The sequence below is a fragment of the Centrocercus urophasianus genome, unplaced genomic scaffold (assembly GCF_019232065.1).
Source record: "Centrocercus urophasianus isolate 14NV4802_14NV808 unplaced genomic scaffold, USGS_Curo_1.0 seq_10, whole genome shotgun sequence".
NCBI classification, from domain to species: domain Eukaryota; kingdom Metazoa; phylum Chordata; class Aves; order Galliformes; family Phasianidae; genus Centrocercus; species Centrocercus urophasianus.
The window spans coordinates 61,572,232-61,591,158 of NW_024884142.1; the positions used below are offsets into that span (position 1 = coordinate 61,572,232).

Sequence of the window (18,927 nt, forward strand, 5' to 3'; positions counted from 1 at the left end):
AGTACCAGAACATAGCAGGCTTGCTTACAGGTACTTTTGTGACCGAGTTAAGCACCTGCCAGCTTGAAAGCAAGAGAGAATGCCTGAACCCCACAGACCCAGCTCTGCAATACTAGTTGACGGAGCACAGCTCATGGAAATCACCCCAGATTTTGTCCCACACCCAGAGAGTCCCTCTGAGTAACAGTGCAAATCAAGTTGTGTGGAATTTTCCCCAGAAGTATCAGTTTTATATTTCATTGACTTCCTATGGAAAATTCATGCTGCTTTTCTATGATGCAATATATGGTTTTCATATCTTTCACCTCCATTAGAGGTACGAAGGAAGGCAATAGCCATGCAGCTATCAGAATCTCTTGGGCTGAGTGAGCCAGAAGTATACAACAGACTTTCTCACACTAAATGTTTGTACGAGCAGCTAAATGAACGGATCTTGGTTTGCTAGGGGCACATATCTTTTATCTTTGAATACTCTATCGTTTTCTTCTGTCTCATGTTCCCTAAATCTGCCCTTACACAGAATCCTTGGCTGCCTTCAGCTTCCCTTCGCCCCTGGCAATATGTGTGGGACAGCTGGGGGTTTCCACATTTGCCATCTGCCAATGCATACAATGCTATGGTTATGAACTGAAAAATTACTTTTGATGTAAAAAGAAAGTAGTATGCTAACTGGGAGGAAATTATAATTGCTGTAGTGAAACAGCTTTGAATGACATTAAGAAGCAAAGTATTCACGTTACCGCAACTGACGAATATTTTTTCTTTGACTGTAGAAGCAAATTTACTCTCTGATCATCCTTTCTGTCATCTTTTATCTCTATCATTCTACTGCTGCTTTTATCCCACAGTGTCAAATAGAAATTCTATTGTGACAATTAAATTATGTTAGCTATAGTTTGCAGGATCAGCTAAACAGAAACAAGCTACTGCTATTTAGGAGAAGGAAAAAAGAACTAGAAGTTGTTAATGTGATCTGGCCTTGAGAAAAATCTTTCTTCTCAATCAATGTTTTGAAATTACAGTAAGAAAAACAAGAGAAGGAGAATGTCAAACTAAGCTATAATTCCACTGAGTGATAATCTTTCATTACCAGATTTTTCCATTTTATTTGCTCAGTTTAAGATTTAGCAGTGTTTACAGACTGCTGCCATTGTCAATTTGTTTCTAAACAACATTTCTAAAAAAACAACACCATTTTAGCTTCAGGATGGTCCAACAAAAAAATTGAACTGTTTTAGTTAATCTCAGTTTAAATGTATGCCTTGAGACAATAAAATCTGAAAATCTCCATGTCAGAGCCTGGGAAGCTAGCCTAGGAGCAAGGGAATGAATTTCTCCAGGCTATAGGAGAAGCTCATGGTAGAGTTAGGACTGTAACTAACTCAGCTGTTAGTTGTTTAGTGTGTTTTTTCTGCACAGAGATAAAAAGCCTTCAATATTAGTTGTTGACATTATTTCATACTGTTTTTTAGAACTAAGGCCACAGTAGCTCTCTCTCTCTCTCTCTTTTTTTTTAATAGAGTCAAGTCTTCAAGGCTTCATATTGAACTCCAGTATAACATAATCAATGGTTCTGCAAAGCCATTAAAACCATTTGTTTTGTTTTTAATGATTTAATTTCTTTTTCCAAGTCAGCTAGTTTCACAGGAAATTCAACCCACATTTCATGTTTTTTAGAAATTGTAGCCAAAATCTCAGGTTGGAAAAAAAATCTGAAATTTCACAAAGAATATTAAGTTTGACTGTAGGTTTTGGTCTGAAAGCACTGAATAGAAAGAAATACAGAGATGAAGATGTTCCCCAACTGTTCACCTTTTTAACATTTCAGTGTATGCATGACACCATACTGTCTCAATAAGCTGAACAGTCTTAGGCTGAAATCATCTGTGCCGCAGCTTCATTGACACCATGAAGCTCCAGAAAGGGACAGCTTGTTTCAGTGGATGCTGATGGCTATTTTATAACAAAGGTCTTGGCTCCTTATCAATTCTCAGATCTTTCCCCTCTATAAAAGAGAGCTATGCTCACGAATTAATTGCTGTGGTTTATAGCACATAAATTCCATTAAATGCAAGCTGTTATATGAGCAGCTACCTGTCCCTTTTATGGACACCTGTGGGCAACACTATGTAAGCCACCTTGCAAGCTGAAGCCTTTACAACAGAACTATATCAAGGTGTAACTGGGTACCTGGAGATAGAACAGGCAAAAATAAATAAAATGCCTGTGCATTCACAGAAGGTAAAGTTACTTCTAAGCCATTCACACTCTTAAACCACAGAATATATTTCATACACTACTTTAAAATAAGTTCCCACTTTTCTAGTTCAGTACGGTCATATTTAATAGCTTGATGCTGCAGTTCTTAAGCAGAAACAGGCCTCACTGTGTAAATGAGGTCTTGCCCATTTCATCAGCTTCAACACGACCAAACAGCACCTTGTTCCACCAGGGACCTCACTGAAATCACCAAGACAACTCAAGGAGAAGAAAGCGGCATAAGCAATTTAAAAGCATCATTATCTCCTTGCTCTGCACAAGACTTCTACCAGCAAAATCAATCGTTTGCCTTTTTAAAAATAAGTACAGCTCACTTCATGACAACTCCCAGAGTACGTATTCCGGTTGCACTTAAACTTAATTCATAGCTTTGAATTGTTAATATGAATTTTTGTTCAGGGAGTCCTAAAAAAAACCCAACTGAACCGGACATTTTAACGTACCGAGGGTTCTTTCAAGTGGTCTGAACAGTGCTATTTTATAACAAGTCTTCTTTGACATAAACAACTCCAATGAGCTTCATTTTAGGATACTTGCAGAGATGACAGAACCAATTTCAAGTTTATTAGCAGTTACTTTTGGGAACTTCTGGAGGATGGCAAGAGCACTAAGCAATGAAAGAAGGAAAAATGCAGTGCTTATCTTTTAGCAGAGGAGGAGAAGGATAGTGGGGAAGTTAAAAAGTAATTTATCCCAATTTCTTTGTTTTGCAGTCTGATCTGACTGAGTAAATCTTTCTTGATCAGACTCATAGTGCTTCTGAAGATGTGGTGCAATTCTGGAAGTTCTACTTCAGAGGGGATACGGATCAAGAGAAGTCAAAGTGGAAGAATGAAAATGACTGAATGCCTAGAAAGACTGACTGGTTAGAACATTCTCAGTAACCGGGTTGTTTGGGCTACAGAAGAGCAGACTGAGGGGATGAGGACATGCTCACAATCCACCCCCAGGTCTGCTGCTGAGAGCTGAGTGTGCTGCCTGGGGAGTCTGGAAGGACAGGCAGAGGAGCATGGCCTACAGCTGCACCAAAGAAATGTCAAATTAGCAGCTGGGGGCATTTTAGGTTCTAGATACTAGCCATACAAATGATGGAACAATGCTGAGAGCCCTGTTAGGGAGGCTGTGGAGTCTTTACCAGCTGTTAAGAGTAGATTAGCAACATACCTGCAGTGATCTTGATGCATTTGACCTAGCAAGGGGGAACATGAGATCATCCTGTGATAGTTCTCATTTTCTAGTACCATCTCATCTAGAAAGCTATCCTTTTCTAGATGTTACTTAAAAATATGGGAAAAAAAAAATTTTCTCCCCTTCAGAATGAATCTTTTTTTCTGCTACCCGTTTTTCTTTTCTAAACTTTAAGTTTGAAACAGCCACTGTCATGCTTTGCTGTTTGAGACATGACTTTACATAAAGTTGGCACTTATAAAGCCATTTTAAAAAGTTTTTTTGTTTTGTTTTGTTTGTTTGTTTTTCCTTTTTACTTAAACAGACACCATGATTTATTTCCAGGTATAAGCATCAGTTACACCAGTCTGGGTTATTCCTACTCAATAATGGCAATAATAATGTAACTCAATACTAAGGCATTCAATGATATCAGCAGTATCTACTTAACTGTACATCAAGGACCATACTAAAATGCCAGGTTGTAAAAATGTACATTTAAAAGCTAGGAAATACCAGAATGAGAGCTTCACCTTAGTTTGACCTCATTCTATAAAGGTCTTTAGTTATATGGTGAGTCTCCCTGGTTTCTTCCAGAGAACTCCTACCACAAGTGGCGGAACAGATAGACAATACCCAGGGATTTTAGCAAAGTTGTAAAGTGAAGGGGATGGCTGACTGGTCTTAAGACAGATGAAAATGCAGAGAACTGGTTCCCAGCTTGGCATTTTCTGCGTGGCAGTGGCAAATCACTCAGATCTCCCTTTCTTATGTGAGCACTAATTTCCTGATTCACTGATCCTTGAGAAGAGACATTATAGTTTGGTCTGCAAAAATATTAAGTACTGTCACTTGCAACAGAATTCTGTGAGAAATGTGCATTAAAATGCAAAGTGACACAAATGCTGAGAACCCTGAAAAATCATGTTGTGCATATTTCACATCCTGTGAATAGTTTTGACACACATTTAAATTTCTCCTTGGTTTCTAACTTCACTTAAAGCAAAAAAAAAAAAAAGTCTGGCATGTGACTATAAATGTAGCAGCACCATGACTTATATTTGAATATACAGGCTTATATTTGGAGAACTGCTAATAGCTGCTTCATATATCATATGCTAGTATGAAAAAGAATATATCTAACGTCAGAAATAAAAGTAGATGATTCATATTAACACTCACCAGAAACAAAGTTTAAAACCAAAAAGCTCTAACTGGATTTCTTAGAATCATTTGAGTTGCAAGAGACCCTTAAAGATCACCTCATTCATCTTCCCTGAAATGAACAGGGAGTTATTCTGTAATACACATATCTGTTGAAGCTGAATTAATAAAGTAACAAACCTGAGCCAAAAGAGTTGCTGGCAGATGATGCAACAGCATGTGGCAGCAGCAGCTGTAGCATGACTGTACCCACCTGCATCTCATATCGCAAAACCAACTGGTACCTTTATTCCACTGCAGTTTAATTCAGAGTATAGAAGGTGGAAATTTAGATCACCTGAAAGGGTCTCTAGCTCAAAGTACTGAGAGCTCTTCTTAGGTTAATCAGTGTGAATTCATATTGTACTACTACTATTGCTATCGTAAAAAATCACTAAATAGAATTTAAGGTTTATATCACTACTATGCTGTAGATAATTAGCCTCTTCTCCTTCAGCTTCTCACCTACAAAATCCAACTTCTGTTACTCTTGATTTCTTAATTTTTCTGTGACCACGATGGAAAGAATTGCACATTTTTTAAACTTTGTGTCACGCAAGGAAAAGGTTTGCTTTGCTGTTATATTTTGGAAGTACAAACAGCCAAGCAGACTGCTCTCAGTTGTTATCATTTTAAAATGTTTGTGGCCATTGCATTGAGAAGGCTGAAAGTTTGACATGCTGCAGCCTGCTTTACTGGAGCTGGCATAGGAGAAGCAGGCAAAGCACCAGCCAAGTGGAACAGAATAAAGGCAATATCACATGACTTCCAGCCATAGCTCTGTGGGTGTCATTTAGTCTATTGATTTACTGCAAAGGAAAAAGAGAAAGGAAAAATCTACAGAGCACCACATTAACAACAGCAAATAGCTGCAAATACCAGCTAGAATCATTCTGGGACAACAGTTTTAGTTGTTAATAAAAATGTTTTTAAAATACTGGTTATTATCTTTCATGAGGCACTGCACACATCAGTTTTCAGAGTTTCATATATGTTAAGCAGTGGATGCAGTAAAACTGAATGTGATACCACACATTTTGTACGAGCTAGAAGTGGATTTGCTTTGGACAGTCTCTATCTCATCAAGGGGAAGACCAGATTAAATAACGCAAATCCAGAACAGTGATACTGAAGGGAACAGAACATGTCTTAACCCTGCTTTGAGCTCACTCATTAAACTGAGGCTACATCATACTGGCCCATAGTCACAGCACTTAGCCTCATGCTAAAATAAGATAATGGAAAGACTCAGAGACTGAGGCTGTCAGGACTGGTGCTGAATTTATGCATTAGCCTCATGGTAGAACCAAAAATAAACACAGGTGAAGAGACTGCAGTGCCTCTGTTCCAGACATTGCAGGATCTCCCAGTTATTACCAGCTTGGCTGCTTCTATAATTACCACAGCACCACTGCCTCAGCTGTTGCTCCACCAATTCACCACTTCCCATGCTTCACTGGTGAAAATACATGGTCCTTCCCTATCTTATCAGCTACACAGGAGGAACAAAATCTACTCCTGATGGTTAAGCTCTCATGCATAGTCTCTCACACAGGAAGGAAGGCAGAGTCTGGTACTTTTTGATTTACTCATAAGATGAGGACCAGAAACAACCTAAAAGCTCATGTATTTATGTTTTAGCTCACTCTTTCTCATTAACTTACTTTTCTGGTTTTAGATCCCTGTAAATAATTCCAAGCCCATGGAGGTGGTCTAAAGCCAAGGCCAGCTCAGCTAAGTAGAACTTGACATCCTCTTCTGTAAACATCACCTAGAGAGAAGGAAAAGAAGAACATGTCTATTTACTAGACAGTGGTGGGCTGGCTTGCATTAAGCAGACACAGGGAAGGAATTGTCTAACTCAGGAATGCTGGAAGGCCCATCATATCAGGTTCAATTTTCCATAATTTGTCTGAGCTCACATTAACAGTTCTTACCAGATTCTCCTTATAAAACAAAACTTGATCTGCTGAGTACTCCTGTTCCTTAAAACACGCTGCTCTCATTCATCTGTTTGATCTGTTTAGATGACATCATGTCACAATAATATAAATAAGGTTCTAACTCCTTACCCTTTGGAAGTCAGTAGCAAAATTCAACATTCAACACTGCAGCCTTTATTGTTTTCATACCCCTCAATTTGCTAAAATCTTGGCATTTGATTCCTAAATTCTCATAGAGAGTAATATGAGGAACCCCTCTGAAGGAGTGTAACTCTTCTTGTTTTAGAAACTGAAACATATATTTTTCCCAAATATGAGCACAATACACAGCATTAAAACACTCTGAGTTAGATTTAAAGCCCCATGCATCAAAGCTCCAAGGAATCTCTAGGGACCACCAGACTCTCACAGGGAAAGATTCCCCAGCTTCTGCACAGGAGGGAAATGGGCTCCTCCACCCTCAGCAGAGCACTATTAACTTCCTGAAACATAGAATTCTGATTATGGTTTTCCAGGTAGAAATATCTGACACAGTGTGCCAGAGGTTTTCAGCATGGTACTACTCAAGCTTGTATGGTTTGGGATATTATTGGAGGGAGTGAAAGAAAGAAACCTGACATATCCTTACACATGACAGCTAGAAAAAGTGTCCCCAGTGCAAAGGAGCATCTACAAACAGTACCTATGCTTTGGCTGTTGGAGAAGAAACAGCTTCCCCCTGAGCTAGAGCCAGGGACAGATCCAGTGCAAATGATCAGGGAATATGACCTCAGGCTGAACCTTAGCAATCCTGGTGCAGATGCCCTGAGCAATGACATGTTGGCCAACACACAGGGCTGATGGCAGCTGTCTTTCAGTAGCTACTACCAACATTGGAAAGCTTTGGATTAGGTGGGAAGAAACTTCTGCAAACAAAACAAATCACTAAGCTCAGATGCCAAGAAAACCTTTTGTTTCTAGAATGGTTCAACTTTTATTGTATCCCAGATGATATTTACTTCTTTCTAATTAAAATTCAATATGCACAGCAATAATAATGCAGAACGAGAAGCTGGTGCATTGCATATGCAAATGCAGATACTACATATGACAGAAGTAAAATGAGTCATCTCAATACAGATTTACAATTTTTTGCTCAGAGATATGGTGAAAGACCCATCCTTAGAGATACTCAAGGCCAGGCTGGACCAGGCTCTGAGCAATCTGGTCTAGGTGCAGGTGTCCCTGTTTTCATCGCAGTGGAGCAGTAGTAGATGGCCTTTAAAAGTCCTTTCCAACTCAAACGATGCTATGATTCTATGATAAACAGCTGCAAAGTATAGGTAGACAAGATGAGCTGCAAACACAGAAAAGAGATGTACTAGCACTGCCAAGCTAACAGATCTCATTATTGATAGCATAAAGCAGAGAATTCAGTGCACTGAATTGTGAAAGCTTTGGGAAAACCAAAAGTGTCAAATGAGTACAAAATCTGAGTCATACTTCCACGCTCCTTCACTGTGCAGAATGTGTCAAGAACCACATTTTCTCTCTTCTCCTAGGAAATCAGAGAGATTCTCTAAAGACAGTGCAGTGTAAAAAAGCTGTACTTTGTAACGAGCAGCAGGAAGATATTTTTATGTTCTTGAATCTTTTTCATTCTGTTTAAAATAACTGATTCCATATAGTAAATACATCTACAGGTACTATTACTTGGCACTGCCATAAACCCACTGCTGATGTCTCCCTGCATTAGCAGACAGGTCTGTAAAGAGAACACTTGGGCTTACAGCCCATGGTGGACTCAGAAGTCTGCCTGTCAGCCCATTCCATAGCATTTCACCAGCTGCCACTGCCACCCAGACTGGGTTTGTGGGGTGGAAAATGCAGCTAGGGAACTTCTGCATGAAAGTTCTATTCTCATAGTCTATCCATAAACCCTCCAGAACAAAGAAAAACTCCCCCCCTTCATCTTATCTTCAAATATCCTTTGTCAAGTGAATACAGATGCCTCATCCCCACAGTCTGGACAGAGACCAAGAGCTGAGGACACTAAGCTAGTAACATCAAGCCCTGGAATACAGACAACTCTTGGGACCCCTAAAGCTCCCTGGCTTCTCCCCGGAAGTGGCAGGGCTGCCTCACCAAAGCACTACTTCTGCCTGCAGGACTCATAGACAGGTGGCTTCAAGAAGCACTAGGAGAAACAGGCAAGTATGAAATGAACGTAGATATCTTGCAGCTACCTCTCTGCTGGAGTTAGTGAGACACAGGTTTGGTTTTCTAACTATACTACTCTTCAGCAGGAGCATCTCTCCACAGGCAGATTGAGGTCAGAGAGGTGAGGAAAGCAGGATAGGCAGGTGACAATCAAACTGCAAGCCTGAGGCAGGGAATGACCTCCAACCTACTCCCAGCAGCAACTACAGCAGGTGGCATTGTCCTGCTGGTGACTGATGCCCTAATCCTCTGCACACCTTCTGCAGGGGTCAGACCCTGACTGACAGCATCTCTTCTTGCTGGCAGCAGTTGTGCTTTTAAAGCAGCTCTGTGCTCACATCCCAGGCAAAGTGTATTGGAGATGGGCTTCTCAGATTGCCTCTCATCACAGCCAAGTTATATTTGGTTAGCAATGAGCCTGGAGGTATTTTGTTGTGATAATGGCTGCTAGTTTTCTGTGATAGTGATGCTTACTGCCTAACTGCTTAATTATCTGTGGCATTATTCAAATATAATTAATAAGAACCCACTTAGAGATGCAGGATGATGCAGCTCTACTACACATATAGCCCCTATCTATCTATCTATCTATCTATCTATCTATCTATCTACCTATCTATCTATATCGCTTTTATTTATATATAGCCCATATGTATATATATGTACTATTTCCAAAGCCCTTTACCATTCCCACCAGCTTCATTTGTTTCTGAAAATCCAGGATAGTCTTTCTTTTCCAAAGTTAAAGTCTTTCAGCTTACCTCTTTGGAGAGTCTTGTGAAAAGGTCCCCTCCCCGCAGAAAATCTAGTATTAGATACAACTTCCCCTCTGTTTGAAATGCTGCATTAGAAAAAGATTGAGACATTGGAAATTTGAATCAAGATAAAGTCTCCAAAGAATAAATACTGTTGCCTGATGGTATATCATTTGTGATTTTAGCTCTACCGACATTTTTCACTTAGTGAACAGAAGAATTAACTTCTCTACAGCAATAAGCAATCTATCTTAGACAATGGGGAAAAACAGTATCAGCTGAGAGACAGTGATATATTACTAAAATATTCAATTTCATTCTAAACACCTATGAATTCATATTGCTTTCCACTGTGCAAATACCAGAAGACATGGAGTGCTGGGCACAGGGAGGAGTTCCCAGACCTGAGCAAGGTAGAACCTGGACTATTCACAGCGGGCTCTTTACAGTAGGTAATAATGGGCCTAGGGAGCTCCTAAGGCTGAGGAGTGCAGCTCCAGCAAGACCATGAATTCACAGTCACTAACATGCTGATTATAAAAAATAGTTCCTCTGTTTTCGTAGATGATACCAGACAGCAGGTGAGGGGGTTTGCAGATGTAACTAACTCATCAGCAACTCCACTAGCATGATACATCACACTACATTTTATGTCAAGTGTATTTTGCTGGATAAATGGCTAAGAGCTACTTATGCTAAAATTCTATGATTTTACAGACTGTCATATATAGGCAGTCGATACCTATATGAAATTATAACACATCTAGTTACAATTCTCCAACATATTTAAGAACAAACATGAAGTATACTTTATTGTAGTTACCATAATGAAGCTTGACTATGAAAGGATGATTCACTTCTGCCAAAATATCTCTCTCCATTTTTGACCGTACCCGATCCCGAACTACAAGGAAAGAACAAGAAAAGCAACACATTAAGAGGCATCATGGTCTGCTGGATACAATACTGCAATGAGCTTCAGGTGAGCTGGGTCCTGCTTTCAATCTCTTAAGTGTTTGTGATATAACCATTGGCAATCCATGCAACGCTCTGATAGCCCCTTATTCTGCCTGTCTTGCATCTGCAAAGGGTGAGCTCTTCAGGAGGGCACTGCATCCTCCTCTGTAGAGAACAGCCTGAACCAAAAGCACCGCAGTGTTACAAACGAGGGGGAAGTGATCGTGTTTTGACAATATGAGGGTCAAAACTGTATAAAATCAACAGCTCTATCTCACTTAAGATTACACCAAATGAACCAGTCTCAGAGCTTGCGAAGCTAACCTTCTGCAACTTAACATTTTGTATGGTGCTGATGCTAGCAGTCTTTATTAGATATCTCTAGATAACATTCTCTGGAAATTATTAATATGAACTACCACAAGCCTTCAACAATACCCTTAAACAATCAGTAATAAAGAAAAAAACTGATTAAAAATAATAAAAAACGATTTTCACATATAGAGTAATAATTGTGGGAAAGCAGTGAGAAAAACAGTTGTGGCTGAGATGAGACTAAAAGAAAAAGGAGTTAGGGAGGTGAGCTGAGTTCACACTCATCAAAGTGAAGATTTTGAAGCAAGTACCTTTAACAATGTTCAGATGTTGAGGGGTATCAAGCTCTCAGATTGCCAGCTCTTGATCTTAGACAGACATTTTTCAGTTAATCACTATTTTTCTAAATCTGCAATGGAAGCATTAAAATTTTCTTCTCCTTTCTCTGTATTACACAATGCCAATATGGTTTGCAGCCAAAAGCATCCATGAGGAATGCTTTGTGACTATTTTAGGTGGTAAAGCCTGAGATCTTGGTGAGATGCTGTCATCGCCTGCATGTGTTGTGGATCTGCTGAGAAGCCAAGCACTCCCAGCACCTCAGTAATGAACATACCACAACGAAAACACATACCCTGCTGCTGCACATTAAGAACTGATGCACAGAAATAGGACAGAAAAATCTGATCTGAAAACCTTAAATAGGAGTGGAGGAAAACTTGAATTTCTTGTTGTTTTGATGCTTCACTTGTGTCAGTAGCAATGAATAATTTGCTAGCTACTCAACTTAAGTTACCTTGTAGATAAAAAGCAAAACAAAGGGATCTCAGAATCTTAACTCATTATCTCATGAACATAAATTACACTTCATACAATTAGAAAATGCTTAACATATTTGAAGGGAGAGTACTCCTCATGTCACAGATCTAGATCCCTGTGATACGCAGGAATGCTCCCAGGCTCTTGGTTGACAGGCGGGTGAGTGGAATACTTCCTACTAGGTTTGGTTAGATATCCTCATAAAGTGCCTCTCTGTACCTCTATATGCTCACACAATGACATACCCTACAAAATCTACAGGATATTTTGTACATGAGCTGGGTGGTTTACCATGCACAGTTGGATAAAAGCATCAATCATGCTACAAAGGCAAGGAACAGCTATTCTGTGCAACTCACATTGTCATCTATATACCTGCTCTAGCCAGCATTGACTGCAGCACTGAACAGACACAGACCAAGGCTACTCAAGACTAGGAGTGTACTAGCTGCAGAAAGTAGCTGTCATCCATCTGAGGTCCAGTGTCAGCAGCAAATTTGGCATTTTCTGGCAGACAGCAGTATGTCCTCCTACCACCAGTACTGCAAGCTCTAAACAGCCATGCCACTGGGTAGTTTGCTGAACTCCTTTTCCCCCCATCCTGCTTGCTGCTGTGGTGGCCTCTGTTACAGGAGTTACAGGCTGTGGACATGCAGGGTTACATGTCATCCTCCTTCCCCATGTGTGCAGCATAGAGTCATGGGGATATTAAAGCAAAGTCTCTGTCATTGCAAGAGACACCTAAATCTCTAGTCACGGCCTGATCGTCTGTGCTGAGCCTGGTCTCCTCCAAAGCTGCCGTAATCATTACCTTTGCAGTGTCAACCAAAAGAGATAATTGGAACCTGTAATTGGGATTACAGCTTGGCACGTGCGTTGGTGACCTGCCCTCTGCATCTTCCAGCTTCAAAAGCTGCTCGATTTAAATGCTCTGAGGGCAGAAGCCACACAGGCCCAGATATTTTAATTAATTATATTCTCTAGGAAGGCAAATACACAAGCTTTTTTTCTTTTCCTTTCTTTTTTTTTTTTTTTTTTTTCCTTGGTCTGCTTTCTGGTCTTACTGATTGCCTCCATGTATCTGGGCAACATTTGATCTCAAACTCCAAAGTCACCTCTCTAGGATACCTACCTGCTCACAGCAGCTTGCACACCACAGGGCACTGTTTTATGCTGCACATTCCCTGTTCTCATATTTAAAAACATCCAACATTTCACATGATAGTTAATTATACATATATTAATATTTAATGATGCAATAACAAGACATGGTATTCAATAAACACGCAGCACAAGGCCCTCTTGCCTTTTCTTTTCTGGTTTATCATTAATTCTGCCATAACAGGAGAGAAGACATCTTTTCTCTCATTTCATAAACAGCGAGGAATTCCTCTCTTGTTCATTCCACTTACATTGTTGGGACTGGGGCACGTGAATCTCAAATTCATCAGGAAAAGTTTTAAGAAGGGGTAGCACTTGAACATAACATTGCTACAACACGAGGCTCCAGCTCAGTCTGACTTCTCTGACTTCATCATTCAAGTACAATGGTCAAGAAAATTCATCTTGGGAACTTTTTCTAGGATTCAGAGGTCCCAGCCTGCCCTTCTGAGGAAACATCCCTTCTAGTTCATATATCCTGGTAGTTGGGTAATCAGATTAATTTGCTCAAGTGTGATCTGAATTAGTTCTGGCTGTTTATTTTGGCCTGCTTGATCTTATGTAGGGAATCCATCTGTAAGGGGAGAGAGGGACAGGGTCTGAATAGCTGCCTTGGTGCCAGGGATGACAAGGACTAAATATTAGCAGTGTGCATTTCTGTGTAGTGATCAAGCAAACACATACATTTTTGCATGGTCTCATTTTGGGACCAGTTAGTGAGTTCTCCACTCATTTCCAAAATAACTGAATCTCTAGAAAGGCCCCCCTGGCACAGGGCTGCTCTCAAGCTCAGAGCTTCTGCCTAGCCTTTGGTATTGATGGAGATTAGATAACCTTAGCTACCCCTCCTGTTTTCGACCACTTGTAAAGACTCAGAGCAGCACACACAGGGGAGGTGCAGGTGTCTTTGGCAGATTCTGCCTGCACCAGATGTTTACTTTCACAAATACAGTCCCTTTGGAACTGGCACTGAACTGCTAAACTCCTGGCCTTTCTACCCATGGGTTTTTAAATCATACATCAGATGGAAGCAGAGCACACAACCTGGAACAACAAGCATAAAGTCATAAAGATTGTTTGCATGCTTTTGGGCCAACTAAACACCCCTGAAGTAACCCCTTATGTTGGAAGGCAGAAAAGACCAGACTGATGGGACCTGCAACAGGGGAGGAAGCACCTGCTAATTTGAAATAAAAACAATTCCCATTTCTAGGTATTAATGTGATATGAAAGAGAAATGGAGACAGCTGAATATGCATGCATATAAACTCAGCTTATTCTGTCTGTCTAGCTCTAAACATCAAAGAAGACAAATTTACCATTTATTTTATTCAATGGTTAAAGAGAGGGTTTAATTTAACATATTAATTTTATTTCTGAGGCTGTTCCAATTTTCAACAGTCATGAAGTAATGAAGGGAAAGGGGGAAAAAAGGAAAAATACATTCAGAGCACCTTCCAAGGGGAAAAAAAAAGTCCTTCTCAAAAATGGATTAGCAATCAATTTATTAAAAAAGAAAATAAAACCATAATCTTATTTCCTTCACTGAAGTTTTTATCATATCAACTATGGTTAAGATTTAAATACAGAAAGATAAAAAGTCAGTGCATCTCTAGCTATAGACACTGTCAAGCAATGATGATCTGGGGACCTTACTTGATGTACATGCAATCACACTGTATCTGTTCAGTAGGCTGTCAAATCAAACCTAAGAAAGCTAAGAAATTAGCTTTAAGAAATTAGAGAAAACATGGCCTGCAAAAGCTGTAAAAGGGAAGCTTATAAAAGAGATACTTATGTATTTGGTATAACATCAATTAAAATGTATAGTTAATTCACCATAAGGGAAAAGTAACTTGCCATATTTCTAGTGACAAGGTACCTGAGTTGAAGTCAGAGCTCCATGAAGTTAAAAGCCATTCAGACATTAACTTCAGTGGAGACTGAATATTGCTTCTGGGATCTTTTTGGTTAAAGAATAATTTCTAAACATTTTAATTCAATTTCACTCTTCTCTTTGCTGACCAAAGTAACTCTTTTAAATTCTATAATAAGTTCTATTAAAATTTTCCTGAAGCTATCATCTAAATCTTACCTAGAATACAGCTGATATTTCTACTTCGAGAGAAGTATATTTTAGTATAAATTCCAGTGCAGTTTTTAATGGTTTTGTTTGTTTTTTGTTGTTCTTGCATACAGATTTGTTGCTACAAGGCATGAGCTCTGTACTAAGTCCCACAACCAAGTCATGTCCCTGAGGTATCTAAAGCTAAAGACATTTCTACCATGCTTCAAGAGCACCAAAGTGATAACTTATTTTACTTAAGAGAGCGTTTAGAGTGTAATTCCCTATATGACTCTAGTTCCTGCGTGAATACCTGTGGCAGCTGCCTGGAACTTTATGGTGAGGGTGACGGAGCACTGGAACAGGCTGCCCAGGGAGGTTGTGGAGTCTCCTCTGGAGATGTTCAAGACCCGCCTGAACACCTACTTGTGCGACCTGCTGTAGGGAACCTGCTTTGGCAGGGGGTTGGACTCGATGATCTCTGGAGGTCCTTTCCAATCCCTACGATTCTGTGATCCTGTGATTCTGCCCTGAGCCACAGGAGCCAGCTCTCTTCCAAGGACCTGCTGGAGGTGTTTCAGGGCTGCTGCTGGTATACTGGCTGCCTCTCTACAAGGTCCAGTCTCTCTCCCCTGATTCTAGAGGCAACCCACTCTGTGTCACCAGGCTGTTATTGACATTTGAAACCTTAAAGATTTTTGAAACTAGGAATGCATTAGGTGTCTCAGTGATATATTCTTATGGCCTTATGTCCTTCCTGACAACTTGAGCTGTAGTGCTACTTAATCCCATGACCCAGAAAACTATAGAGAGACTCTCACTGCAAGTCTGGTACCAGCAGATGTCACTTGCAGAAAGACACAAAAAGAATATATCTGAACAATGAAAAGGTTTCAAAGTTTGCTTGAATCCTTAGCAAAAACCTTCACTGATCATAATTTACCTGCACATACAAAATCACCTTTTCACAGAATCACAGAACGGGCAGGGTTGGAAGGGACCTCAAGGATCATGAATCTTCAACCCCCCTGCCACATGCACGACTACCAACCTCTAGATTTAATACTAGACCAGGCTGTCCAGGGTCCCATCCAATCTGGCCTTGAACACCTGTAGGGACGGGGCATCCACAAACCTCTCTGGGCAGCCTGTTCCAGCACCTCACCACTCTCTCTGTAAAGAGCTTCCCCCTGACATCCAACATAAATCTTTCCTCCCTCAACTTAAAACCATTTCCCCTTCACCTGCAGTTATCAACCCTTTCAAAGAATAGATTCCCCTCCTGTTTGTAGGCTCCCTTTAGGTACTGAAAGGCTGCAATGAGGTCACCCCACAGCCTTCTTTTCTCCACGCTGAACAAGCCCAGCTCCCTCAGCCTGTCTGTAGGGGACGTGCTCCAGCCCCCGATCATCTTCGTGGCTCTCCTCTGGACCCTCTCCAACAGCTCTCTGTCTTTCTTGTACTGCGGGCTCCAGATCTGGACACAGTACTCCAGATGGGGCCTCACAAGAGCATTCTGTTAGGAAATAGCCATGCTTTGGTGGAAGTGAAACACTCATTAACAAGCAAGAACAGAGGAAGATAAAAACTACGTTAACTTAAACAAAACATCATTAAAAAATATTGTTAGCAGGAGAAATCAATGTGTAAACATTGGATCTAAACTTCAGCCTTTACCTTTTCACTTCCCTAGAAGTCAGTGACAGTGGAACAAAGGCAAAAATATAACTCAGACTTGGGGATATATAGTTCAACTTCAAATTCTTCACTTAGCACTGTAACATGTTAATAACACAGAAAATCATATATATATATGAAATTACACATAGCATTCTTTTCAAATCCTATTTCTGTTATTTTTTTCTTCTTTTTTTAATCCTAGCTGCTGTAGGCAAAAACAGAGAGCTAGATTCTAATTACAAATCCACACTGTGTATGTCTAGAAGACAAAGTGCTTATATGGTGACTGTTTACACAAGATATGAAGAAATACAGACTTTCCAAAAAAGACATAATCAGGTTTCCCTGGATCTGTTTGGGAATTCTATTTGCATTACTGCATTTCTGTTCCACGCAGTATTATACTAAAATCTTCCAGGCAGCCTTTCAGGTCCTACCTTCACATCGGATTATTGCAACACAGAATAAAACAGAACACTGTGCTGGGGCCACCTGAATGCAGAAGTATACCAGTAGGGGCACGAAGAGATTTTACAAACATTTTCTGTGAAATGTGTATAAATATACAAAATTTATTTTTCTGGAAGAAAGGTCCCCTGTGCTTCCTAAAACAAACCATCACAGCGATAAGGAAAGCACCTTTACAACCAGAGCTTTACTACTCAGCCCTAGGGCTGCTGCAGCAAAGGAATAAAACAGAATTACAGGGCATGAAGCACGTCTTTGGAGAAAAGCACTCTGAAAAATCAATATGGAGACAGACTGTTTTTAGGAGTCCAGAATCTAGAGGAGGTCATTTTGTTCTTTTTTTTTTTTTTTTCCCTTTTATATAAAAGAACACATTTTGCTTTTAAGAGATCAAAGACTTCGCTTTTGTGCTTTTTTTTTTTATTATTTAATTAAAGATATTCCAAGCCCATCTGGATGCTTTTCTGTGCAACATACTGTAGGGACTCTGTGTAAGCAGGGGGTTGGACTTGATGATCTCCAGAGGTCACTTCCAAACTCTGTGGTTCTGTGATTCCGTAAAGTAGCTTGAATGCTTTAGTACTGAGATTAAGAAGGACAGATGTATATAAATTAATTTCATACTTTAAACATTCAGATTTGAATTACATTATTTATCACCAAAAGTTCACGATTCTCTCCAAATTTTTTGAAAAGTTCACAGAATTACAGAACTGTATGGGTTGGAAGGGTCCTCTAGATATCATCGAGTCCAACTGCCCTGCCAAAACAGGCTCCCTACAGCATCGAGAAAGCCTCAGTCCCTACAGCATTATGATTTACACAGTCTTGCTGCATTTCTTCCAGCAGCAATCTGAGCTCCCTCCTGCACCTTTCCAAACACCCTGCCTGGGCTTTACCTACTGCCTCGGGGCTCACTGCTGCAAATGGGGCTCAGATCCCCTCCCTGCTGGGATGCAAAACAGAAGATATCTCCTTGGCAAACACTTCCACACACGTTGCAGGAGCTCGAGTATGTTTTAGCTTTATGGTTGAAATTAGCCAGTGAGCTCAACCCCATCATTAAAAGTGCACCAACAGACAGACCAGCAGAATAATCCTATAAATCTTGTATCCTTACATAGAGGTGAAATTTGAATTTTTATATATTTTGAAACAGAGCTGGACAAACTGGATATGCACAGATGTGAACATATTCCACCTTCATCCAAGATATGTAAGCAGCAGATGTGCAACAAAATCAAATAAGCCAAATCTTATAGGGGCACAACACCAATGAAGTCAGAATTACAACCCTTGCAATCACATAAATCTGTTCTAACAAGCACTGAAAAAATGCACTGAATAAAGGACTTGATGAAGAGAAGAGAAAGATGACAGTTGCTAGAATGGAACATCCTCAAAAAAAGCCAGAATCTACATATCTGTCCATGACTTCTGGGAAGCTGAAAGCTTTCAAAACCTCTGCACAGCTGTACTTCAGTCATCATTTTCTGATGTAAGGCATATGTTTTACTTATTTACGTTAGAGGACAAGTTATCCTGTAAAATGATCCGTGAGATGACGTATTTCTGTTCTGCTGTAATCTATCCGTATTTTGTATTATATTTCCTTAAGTTGAATCGATGTATAATTATTATTATAATTGCAAGCAATAGCAACAATTTCACTATTATCTCTTAGAGACAGGTAATAATTATCTATGCTCTAGGAATAAGTATAACTTCCAAATGAGAGACCAATAAGAGCTGGCCTCAGAATTCAGAGATGCCAGTAAACACTGCTCATCAGTGGCTCTAGAAATGGTGATAATCCAAAGGGAGAAACTGGTGGCTATTTCATAGTTTCATGATAAAGAAAAGTTGATTAAAACAGTTAGGAGACAGTTGGCCTTTTTTCAACCTTTGTAAAATA

General features: G+C 39.9%; 1 protein-coding gene across 1 annotated transcript in view; it reads right to left on the reverse strand.

Annotated features, from left to right (window-relative positions):
- The window catches only part of RPS6KA2 (ribosomal protein S6 kinase A2), a 156,965-nt gene that overhangs the window by 55,218 nt on the left and 82,820 nt on the right, over positions 1-18,927 (reverse strand). The window contains exons 4-6 of the mRNA XM_042826906.1: positions 10,371-10,451; positions 9,554-9,633; positions 6,315-6,421 (exon numbers count right to left, since the gene is read on the reverse strand). Coding sequence (XP_042682840.1) covers positions 6,315-6,421; positions 9,554-9,633; positions 10,371-10,451 — 268 coding nt within the window. The remainder of the gene's footprint in view (positions 1-6,314; positions 6,422-9,553; positions 9,634-10,370; positions 10,452-18,927) is intronic.